This window comes from Nicotiana tomentosiformis, chromosome 2 (genome assembly GCF_000390325.3).
Source record: "Nicotiana tomentosiformis chromosome 2, ASM39032v3, whole genome shotgun sequence".
Taxonomy (NCBI): Eukaryota; Viridiplantae; Streptophyta; class Magnoliopsida; order Solanales; family Solanaceae; genus Nicotiana; species Nicotiana tomentosiformis.
The window spans coordinates 118,655,521-118,667,049 of record NC_090813.1 but is presented as its reverse complement, the minus strand read 5'-3'; the positions used below and the strand labels follow the sequence as shown (position 1 = coordinate 118,667,049).

The following is an 11,529-nucleotide window of genomic DNA, read 5'->3' as shown; positions in this document are numbered from 1 at the left end:
TGTCGGAGTCGACCGCTCGTCACTACTTCTTCGAGATTAGACGGGATACTTACTGGGTACGTGTTGATTTACGTACTCATACTACACTTGCTGCACATTTTTGTGCAGGTACATATATGTCTAGTGGCCTTGTGGGCGCAGAGGCGCGGTTATTGCGGGGACTTAGGTGAGTTGCATTCTATACTACGATCCGCAGCCAACAGAGTCTCCTTCAGAGTATTTATATTTCTCCTGTCCAAATTGTATTCTGGACAGATGTTATAGTTTATTTTACATTCCTAGTTGAGGCTCATGCACTTGTGACACCGGATTTTGGGGTGATTTTGGGTTGTCTTGTATTGAAATTGTTAAAAATATTATTATTTACTCTGTAAATTTCATATTTACTATTTAATTGAAGAAAATATGATTTCAAAAATATAAAAAAAATGAGAACCAAATTAAGTATTTATTTTTGGCTTGCCTGACAACGGTGTCCGGCGCCATCACGACCTTTAATGGATTTTGTGTCGTGACAATTACTCTCTTTTTGATAAAACATATAGATATATATTTTTTCTTACTCCTATAATAACTTTTTATTTTTTAAACTTCTATTGTTTAAAATTCTATAATTTTTAAAATTTATTTATAATAGTTTTGTGTATTATTTATCTTAATTTAGTTTATTTTTCAAATTAATTCAAAGCATCCCCTCCCCTTCATATTTTTTTCCCATTGTAATATTCTAATTAGTTTTTCATTTAGTATTTTCCAACAATTGAAATAATTTCATATTTAAACCTATATGTGGCATTTTATAGTTTCGCATTATTCTATAATTTTTAAGTTAACATAACATCACCACTTGACGTCTAAATTTTAATTTAGTACTAGATATTAATGTTCATTTTATCTACTTCGTCAATAATACCCTATTTGTACATTTCTGAATATGCAAAATGCAATATATTCTAAGGAATAGAGGAGGATCATGCTCTTCCATTTACATTTTTCTTTCTTTCGTTGATAAGTTGCTCATTTACTGTTTTGGTAACATGAATGCACTACAACAACAAAAATTTGTATATCGGCCATTACCATCAAACTACAAAAGTTCCATATAGAAAAATCAACAACTGTCAATCTTGGCATGAGTCTAACAACATATAATACACAATATTTGGAGTTAAGAGATTATAAAATATTATTTTTCTTAAGATTATATTGTTATTTTACCTGATGTCACTTAGCAAACCCATTTTACGTCTAACATCGATTTTTTAACCTGCTTGCGTATGCAATTCAAAGTTAATATATTAATTTATCCCCATATGTGTTTACCCGTAAAACGGTACAGTTTGAATTTATACGTGATTTTTAGATAAGTGAATTAATTTAATCCTAAAACAATAAAATAATTGAAGAATTATGCAATACTTAGCCTTGAGATGGAGACGAAATAACAACAATAGCAGTTCCGGGAATAGGGTTTCCGGGCACAACAACAATGAATCAAAAAGCAAGAAGATAAGATTGTATTAAACTATGAATAGAATGTTGCATGAGTTTGTCGGAAAAATTCTCTTTACAATGATAACTGAGCTCACTATTTATAGCTATGTCTAGGGAATAAGATCCTAGAATCGTGCCTCTCTTTAATGTTAATTATGAGGGTCATTGATGAAGATATAACGGTGAACATAAATGACAAATTTTCTGTAACGGGTAATCGTTCTTAATGCCACAGAATATTCTCTATTAAATGCTACCGGGTGAAGAGTATTCATCACATCTTTATGAGCGTTATTCTTTCCGTTGACAACGGAATAGTTTTCTTCGGTCTTGGCCATCCCCCCGTCTTGGGTTCTACGTGCCTCTCTTTTGGATGGCCATGTGTCATAGTATATTTTACCCTATACAGATAGTCCCCCTGCTTTTCGGTGACACAACTTTGTGTTATCGGAAAGTTGGTAGAAACACTCTTTTGGCGGGAATTACTATAACTCCCTCTGAAGGCTTCTGACGGTTGATTAGACGCACGTCTCTTCGCATTTAATACCCCAAACACGCGTCATCCTACGATTCAGCACAAATTTTGCAGATTCTCGAGGTAATCATGGCCATGAATTTAGCCGCCAAAACCTTTACTTATACGCATCAACCTTCCCCTCTATACTTCATAATTTTACAAGCTTTTCTTATTCGATTTGCATCCTGCTTTTCATCTTTTCTGTAACTCTCTTCAAGCAAAAACCTTTTCTTTGTTCCATACAATGACTTCTTCCTCAAAACGTACTAGTTTTTCAAAGAACAAGAACAAGGCTGAAGATTCTGCTCCTCCAACAGTGGGCTCCATTATCCCTAGAAGTCTTGTTACTACAAAAGACTTCGAAGAGAAATTTTCTACTACTAACTCTCGTACATGGGCCGTCAGTAGGTATCCTTCTTCCATTCGTCCTTTTAGCATTCCTGCTGTGAAGAAAGACTGTCGATGTCACGATTTGGATATTGTTTCTCCTGATCTATCGGAGCGAGTGACCCTACCCAAGGAGGGTTTTACATATTTTACATGTATCACTTTACTTTGGGTTGAGTGGAGAGCTTGACTCCGTTATTGTGGAGTTTTGCCTCCACTATTAGGTATGTATGTCACAAGTAAGTCCTTCTGTGTGGAGGACGGTTGCTTGCCTTCGGCGTTTGTGCCAGGAGACCGGAGAAGAGCTAACCTTACCTCATATGATGAATCTCTATTCTTCCAAGATTTTCCGTGGGGGAATGTTAAACCTCTGCAAGCGTGGCCACCATGCTCTGTTGTCTAGCATGGATGACGATAACGATCGTGGATGAATGGAATTGTTCGTTGCAGTTGCTACCATCGATATCATTCCGGCAATGGCTTCATCTTTTTCGGACGATTGGAATCGCACTCGTAAGTACTTTGTTTAATATTTCTTTAATTAAATATTCTTCTATACCTGTATTGATCCTCCATCCTTCGTCTGCTTTAGCAACTCGATGGATCTCACCGGCGGTTGAAGGTTTGAACCGGTGGGTCCAGAAGATCTAGAATGTTACGACGCCTGAAACTTGCTTGTGGAAAGAACTGGACCCTAAATACAGGTGGAAAGCCAAAAATCATGATAATTCAAACTCACCGTGTTTCAATTTTTTATGTGAAGAACTTGATTGATCCCTTCTACCTTGTCTATGAAATAAGGTCTACCAGTGGGCTCTGTTGATGTCCCTGAGGAGGACATCTTGGTTGACCCTGCTGATGCGACGAGGCTGCTTCAGGAGGCGCTTACTCGAATAGGTATTTTCGGGCCTGCTTCCGGTACAAGTGTATCATTACGGAGTCCCCGGTCGGAGGACAAACAACTAAAAAGAAAATGCTTTTCCGTGGCCGGGGAAAAGAATAAGAGGGCGACAACTGCTTCCCCCGAGTCATCTCCGGTAGTTATGATGACTTGCCCTCATTCTGGGCCAGTTGTAGACACCATGATGATCGATAATGATGAAGAAGCTAGTGATGAGGGATCTTCTCTACATAGAAGACGACGATCCTCATCATCTCGATTAGATACTCGACCCGTTGAGACGGTTACACCGACCGAGGACGATGTTTCAATGCTTTGGGGAGAGTTTGATTTGGTAGATAATGCTAACTCCCGTCTTCGGGCCCCAATTGTTGTGCCCGGTGTTTTGGGGCTGAGTACTGGGTTTCTGTCATCTTTGGTTGGCGAGCATCCAATAACCATCACTGTATTTGATGCAGTTGCTTCTCATTCTTCAACCCCATCAACTTCATCTCCACCTTCTCCTACACTAACAACTGCTTCATCTGCATCTATTCATCCACCAGCAGCTGCCACATCACCTCCACCGGCCATATTTGATCACGAAAGAAGTGTTCCTCTTCCCCAATTCCCAGTTCATGGGAATTTGTGGCAAAATTATGCTCCCCCCTCCGGAGATTTGCAAGGGAGGAAGAATGTTACTCTTTCGGTCTCTACTAACTGCAACTTGCTATCCCGGGCGGTGGAGCTTGCTAATAATTACCTGAAGCCTTTGTCTTCAGAGAAGGATTGGAAAAAGATTCAGGCTCTCTCAGGAGAGTGCTTGTTGAACAACTCCATTCACAATGCCACAGTAGTACATTCTTTACTTCTTTTGTTGTTTCTACTATTTTTGTATAAACACATTCTAAGTTTGTTTTTCTCACTTTGTAGGCCAACTTTCTTGCTTCTGAGGGCCTTCGAAGGTTAATTAGGGAAAATGAGGAACTTACCTCCGAGAGGGATCAACTTTTAGTTGAACGGGACCAAGCCGTTATTCGCCTCTCAGAATTGGAAACTAAGGCTGCTGAGGCTGTTGTATTGGAAACTCATTTGCAGCAAAGTGAGCACGAAGTGGAGACCCTTAGCCCAAGAGATTACCCCTTTGTGGTCCAATTTGAAGAGGCTAAGGCCAAATGGGCTGAAGTCCATAATGCCATTCTTGTTGCATCCAAACGTGAGGCTGCCTCTACTGAAATATTGAACAACTTAGAGACAACCTTGAATTTCAAGGCTGAAGAACTTGTTGTTGCAGAGGTGAAATATGCCCAGCTGGAGGAGAAGCACAAGAGGACCATTGAGCATAATAAGATTTTCATCTCTATTGTCCGCGAGCTCGATATTATCCTCAAGTCCGTTAGATGCGCCCAGGAAAACCTTTCTGCCGAGGTCACCCAACTCAAAGACGAACTCAAGCGCCGAGTGGCTTCCCTCATTGTAGAGAAAAGTTGTTCTATGTACAGCATGGGGAGGAAAGCTTTGGAAGAGGCCAAAGCTGGTATCGTGTATTTTGATGCCGAAATTGCTAAGGCCCGTGAGCTTGAGTTAGCTGCTAAAAGTGGTCTCCCAGCGAGGTATGATGCTCCTGGTCCTTCTGGTTCCGGTTCCGAGTTTTCGGGAACTGAAGAAGAATTGGAGGATGATAATGCTGAAGGCCAAACTGGTGAAGATCAAAATGTTGAGCCATCGGTGGATCCATCTACTGCTCCCAGGGACGCAGACACTTCTCTTCATCCGGGTTCCGGAGATACTGTAGTTTAGCTTTTCTTTTTCTTTTTTCAATTATTGTATCTGTGCCATTTTGGCATGTTATTGTAAATAGAAACATCATTTTGCTCAAGTTTTTGTTTGAGTCTTTCTTTCGTTTGAATACTCATGCAAGTTTTTAACCTTTGCATTTTCTTCCTTTTGCTTAAGAGTTTTGCGTAAGTTTTTCTGTTTGCATCTTATTATGTAAAGCCTTGGGTGTATTTTCCCCAAAAGCATTTTGATTTCAGGCATAAATGCTTCCAAAACCAACCCTTTATCGTGAGAGTTTTTATAAGAGATGGCCCTCTTATGTTTACAGTGCTCTTGAAGAGGACGTCTCATGTTTATTACGGCACTAGCATTTGAAGTACTTGTTTAACTTTCAAATGATAAAGTTAATTAATCGTTCAGACAAAAAACAGGATAAAACAAAAGGATTTCATTTCACTTTATTCCTTATATTTTCAAAAAGTACATAAGCATTTGCTATACTGAAAAGAAATTGCCATTACTTGTGGCTAATTTGTACAACTTGTTTCTATAGGACTGTCCGTGCAGTCCCTGGTCCCGATGATATAATTATGTTTCCGGTTTTTCATTCCCGGTTGGCGTGGTTTGTCATTGAATCTTCATATCATTCCTCTCCCCCCTAGTGTTCAAATGCGAGGAATGCGAATTAGAACACTAGAAGTCTTGTATTTTCCAGGATTCCACCAATGAATTGCTAGATAATCCTTAACTTGGTAACATACTTTATTTCCCCTCAGGAATTTATGTTATCAAGCAAAAGACTATCTAACAATCCTCGAGTGGTTTGTGCTCGTGAATGGTCGGGTAACCTTTGCTCAATAGCAAACTTAACTTCTCGGAGGGAATTTGTTATAGAGCAAAAGATTATCTAACCGTCCTCGAGTGGATCTTTGCTTGTGTGCCTTGCTATTAAAGGTCTTATTGTTGTTGTCTTCGTAGTATGCTTTCTGTTACTGCCTCATTAAAAACCTTGCCAGAAAAACCCAATTGGGACAAAAACTGAACGACGGGAAAAAGAGTGCATCACATACTTTCCGCTCGGATAATGTTTATCAGCAATAATATCTTTTGAGGTGCGCCATGTTCAATTTGATGGGCAACTTTTCTCTATTTTTGCTCTCCAATTCATATGAACATTTTCCCAGTAACAGCTGAAACCCGGTAGAGGCCTTCCCACGTTGGGCCTAACTTCTCATGCGTTGGTCTCCCGGGTATTTTGGGTTACTTTCCTTAGGACCAAGTCTCCTACTTTGAAATAACGGAGGTTGGCCCTTCGATTATAATACCGCCCCATTCTCTGCTTTTGGGCTGCCATTCTTATATGAGCCAAATACCTGCGCTCATTGAGTAGCTCCAAGTTGACTAATATTGCTTCGTTGTTTGATTCTACTTCTGCTTGGAAATATCTCAAGGTGGGTTCCCCTACTTCTATCGGGATTAAAGCTTCTGCACCGTACATAAGGGAAAATGGAGTTTGTTCTTTGCTCGATTTGGCCGTTGTTCGGTATGCCTATAGAACTCCAGATAATTCCTCGGGCCAATTACCGTTTGCCGCTTCCAACCTTTTCTTGAGGTTTTGAATAATTACTTTGTTCATTGACTCTGCTTGACCGTTTGCACTCGTATGATAGGGTGAAGATGTGATCCTCTTTATTTTTAAATCTTCGAGGAACTTTGTGACTTTTGCAGCAATAAATTGTGGCCCATTATCGCATGTCATCTCTTTTGGTATTCCGAACCTGCAAATTATATTTTTCCACAAAAAAATCCACCACTTCGCGCTCGCCGATCTTCCGATAAGGACCTGCTTCCACCCACATAGAAAAATAGTCAATCAAGATTAAAAGTAATCTTACCTTAATCGAATGTAAGGGTTATGTCGGTGGTAGTGGTCCGACGATCTGGGAGCCAGCGGTAGTGGTCCGACGATGTCCATCTCCTATTTCATGAATGACCACGGGGATATAATCGAATGTAAGGGTTCTGCCGGTTGATGCACCAGTGGTGCATAGCTTGGCACTTATCACATTTTTGCATAAAGTCTTTGGCATCTTCTTCCATGCGGGGCCAATAATATCCTGCTCTTACCAACTTCAACACTAAGGAACCTGTGCCCGAATGGTTGCCGCATATCCTTTCGTGAACCTCTCTGATGACATAGTTAGCTTTGGATGCCCCTAAGCATCGGGCCAGCGGGCCTTGGAAAGATTTTCTATACAATTGACCTCTCTTGAATCTATATCACGCTACTTTGGCTCGTAGTGCACAAGATGCTTTGTGGTTTTCGGGTAGCTTTCCGTGCTTGAGATAATCGATAATTTCATTTCTCCAGTCACAAACCAAATTAGTCTCATTTACCTCATAGTAACCATCTGTATCCAGGACTGAGTTCATCAGTTGTACTACCATCCCGGATTCTGATCCCTTTATTCTAGTTGATGATCCAAGGTTAGCCAATGTGTCTGCTTCTATGTTATCTTCCCTCGGGATATGAGTAATCAACCACTCCTAAAATCGCACCAATAGAGCTTGCACCTTTACCACGTATTGTTATATGTGCTCCTCTTTGGTTCGAAGATCTCATAGACCTAATTTACCACCAGCTGTGAATCATATTTGATTTCGATGACCTCGGAGTCAAGTCCCCGGACCAATTCGAGCCCTGCAATCAAAGCTTCATATTTTGTTTCATTGTTAGTTAAAGTGACCGTTCTAATGGCTTTCCCCGAATGCATGATTAAGACTATGCCAAGCCCGGACACTTTTATGTTGGAAGCTTCATCCGTAAATAAGGTCCAAACCTCTGATGTTGATTCTGACACCATTACTGCCTCCTTGGTTGCCAGAGGCAGTAATCCTGGACTGAAATCGGCCACGAAGTCAGCCAAGACTTGCGACTTAATTATAGTCCTTGGTTTATATTCTATGTCGAGCTCACTCATTTCGACGGCCCATTTGGCCAATCTACCCAAGAGCTTGGGTTTATGGAGGATGTTCCGCAAAGGGAAAGTGGTCACCACGACTATCGGGTGGCATTAGAAGTAGGGCCTTAGCTTCCAAGCGGCGACTACGAGAGCTAAGGCCAGTTTCTCCAAATGTGGGTAACGAGTTTCTACTCCCGTTAAAATTTTACTAACATAATAAGTGGGAGATTGTGTACCTTCATCCTCACAGACTAAAACTGCACTTACCGCGCCTTCCGAGACCGCGAGGTACACTAATAACGTTTCACCTTCTTTTGGTTTTGAAAGCAATGGAGGGCTTGACAAGTACTTTTTAAAATCCCTCAAAGACTACTAGCACTCCGGGGTCCATTCGAAATTATTTTTCTTTTTGAGCAGTGCGAAGAAACGATGACATTTTTCTGATGACTGGAAAATGAACCTGCTCAAAGCTGCCAATCTCCCTGTGAGCCTTTGGACTTCCTTCACATTTGACAATTGATCCAGGATGTCTTCTATGGCCTTAATCGTATTGGGGTTTACCTCACTTCCCCTTTGCGATACCAAAAATCCGAGAAACTTACCAGAGTTAACCCCGAACGCGCATTTCTCGGGGTTAAGTTCCATATTATGCTTCCTTAGGATGTCAAAAGTTTCTTGCAGATGCTTAAGGTGATCACCTATATTCAAAGACTTAACTAACATGTCGTCTATATAAACTTCGATAGTTTGTCCTATTTGATTTTTAAACATCTTGTTCACGAGCTGTTGATAAGTGGCTCCGGCGTTTTTCAACCCGAAGGGCATCACATTGTAGCAATATGTACCAAAATTTATTATAAATGAAGTTTTTTAATGATCCTCCAGGTTCATGTTAATTTGGTTGTATCCGAAATAAGCATCGAGGAAACTCATTAACTCGTGCCCGGTCGTGGCATCAATCATTTGATCGATGTTTGGCAGTGAGAATGAGTCCTTCGGGCACGTCTTATTAAGATCTTTATAATCTACACACATGCAAAATTTATTATTCTTCTTAGGAACTACTACTGGATATTTTACCTCTCGGGTCAAACCGATATTAAGTAAGCGGGTTACCTCTTCTTTGACAAATTTATTTCTGGCTTCGGCAATAGGGCGTTTCTTCTATCTTACCGTAGGTATGGTGGGATCCAAACTTAACTTGTGTACGGATACCTTTGTCGGAATACCTATCATATCCTCATGCGTCCATGCAAAACAATCGGCATTAGATTTAAGGAATTTAATAAAGTCAAACCTGAGCTCCAAGTGCAATCCTGTCCCCAAGTGAAACCTCCTTTCTAGGAAATCTTCGAACAATGCAACTTGCTCAAGCTCTTCTGTTGTGGATTTTGTTGCATCCGTCTCTTATGGAAACTGGAAATATCTCGGCACCTGATAATATTCTGAAGCCTCTATCCCCGGGCTAACTTTATCTAGTTTGGGAGGAGGTGTCGATTCCTGTAATTGATATGCCTCGTGTTCCTTTCCTTTGCTACTGGAGACCGAAATTGTATTCATCTCCCTTGCCGCCGGTTGGTCACCCCTTATTTGCTTAATTCCTTTGGGTGTTGGAAACTTCAGCAATTAATGATATGTTGATGGTACAACTTTCATCTCGTGCAACCATGGCCTTCCCAGAATGACGTTATACAACATATCACCATTTACCACTTCGAAAAGAGTTGTTTTCATTACTCCTTCGGCATTTGTGAGTAATAACATTTCTCCTCAGGTTGACACACTCGCGATGTTGAATCCAGCGAGGAGCTTTATGGCCGGAATAATGCTTCTGGTAAGTTTAGCTTGCTCTAATACTCTCTATTGTATGATATTAGCCGAACTTCATGGATCCACTAGAACACGTTTAATCTTAAAATCTAGCATATTTAAAGAAATTACCAGTGTGTCATTGTGTGGTAGCAGCAATCCGTCTGCATCTTCCTCCGTAAAAGTGATATCGTCTTCCCAGAGCCTTTTGCTATGAGTTATTGATACTTTCGTATTTTTTACTGCCGAAAAGGTACCACATTTGATCTCGTTTCCTCCGAAGATCATACTGATCGTTTGGCGCGAGGGATTTTTTCCTTTTTTTGAGGGTTCCGCATTGTCCCGGTTACGACCATAATTGTTCGTAGCCCGTTCACTCAAGAATTCTCTAAGGTGACCATTCTTCAATAATGTTGCCACTTGTTCCTTGAGGTATCGACAGTCTCCTGTCTGGTTGCCATTCGTCCCATGGTATTCATACCATAAGTTGGGATCCCTCTGGCTGGGATTAGATCTTATTGGTTTTGGGAACCGTGCTTCTTTGATGTTTCTCATGGATGACACCAACTCTACTATATTGACGTTGAAGTTGTATTCTGATAACTTGGGGTAAGAAGGATCCCATGACCCTGATGCTTCTTTATCCTGTAATGATCTATTCTTTCGACCGCGGTCAGTCCTTCTGTCCATGACGAACCTATTCGCTGTCCGAAAGCCTCTACCGCGGCCTTCGGTCTATTCATCGGGCAAAATCGGCCCCTCGAAGTCCGTTTGTCCATGTCGTAATTGTCTTGTGCTTTTTCTATGTTCTTCTCCCGTCCTTTCTACGACGATGGAAAACCAATATGATCATTTTTTATCCTTATCTTTGACTCGTACCGGTTGTGGACATCCGCCCACGTTGTTGCTTGAAACTCAAGCAGGTGTTCCTTCTGTTTCCGGGAAGCGTTTGAACTTCTCGGATTAAATTGCTTGGGGAATGCTTCAGCCGCCCATTCATCCTGGACAGCTAGGAGCAACATTCTCTCTTTTTGGAATCGGGTAACGAATTCTCATAGTAACTCGGACTCTACTTGCGCAATCCTGAATATGTCAGCCTTTCGGGCCTGTACTTTTCTGGCCCCGGTATGAGCCTTGATGAAAGATTCTGTGAGCATCTCAAAGGAGTCTAAGGAATGCTCGGGTAATAGGGAATACCACGTCAAGTCTCCCCTTCACCGATTTAATTTTGTGAGGAGCTAAATCATTTCCCTTCACCGCCATTGTGTAAGTGGTAACGTGCTCCTGAGGGTCTGAAGTTCCGTCATACTTTGGCATATCGGGCATTTTGAACAGCTTCGGGATTAATTCTGGTGTCGCACTTGGCTTGTATGGAAATTGAGTATACTTCTTCAAGTCCGGGCCTTTTGGAACTGGTGGTGCACCCAGGATTTGGTCCATGCGGGTGTTCACTTCCCTTATAAACTGTAAAAGTTCATTCTTGAAAGGATCATTTTCTCGTTATTTAGGCCGGATCCGCTCCCCCCAGTGCGATCAGGGCCAAATTCGCCTCTAGGAGTATTATTGTCGACCCTCTGCATTGTTTGATTCACGGAAGCACCGGGAGAAATCACATCTCGTCTATTCGCATTATTCGAATCCCCTGACAGCGCTTGCTTCAGCTCCGTCATAACCTTATCCTGTTGCGTTAGATGGTCTAG

At 41.2% G+C, this 11,529-nt stretch overlaps 1 protein-coding gene across 1 annotated transcript; it reads right to left on the bottom strand.

The window, feature by feature from the left end:
• Nucleotides 1–9,904: 9,904 nt before the first annotated feature.
• On the bottom strand, nt 9,905–10,519 carry LOC138905488 (uncharacterized). The gene has a single exon (XM_070194011.1). It carries the CDS (start codon nt 10,517–10,519, stop codon nt 9,905–9,907), a length of 615 nt encoding a protein of 204 aa, XP_070050112.1.
• Nucleotides 10,520–11,529: the final 1,010 nt, after the last annotated feature.

Coding starts and splice junctions, on each gene's coding strand:
- LOC138905488 (XM_070194011.1), bottom strand. CDS start 10,519: ATGGACAGAAGGACTGACCGCGGTCGAAAGAATAGATCATTACAGGAT.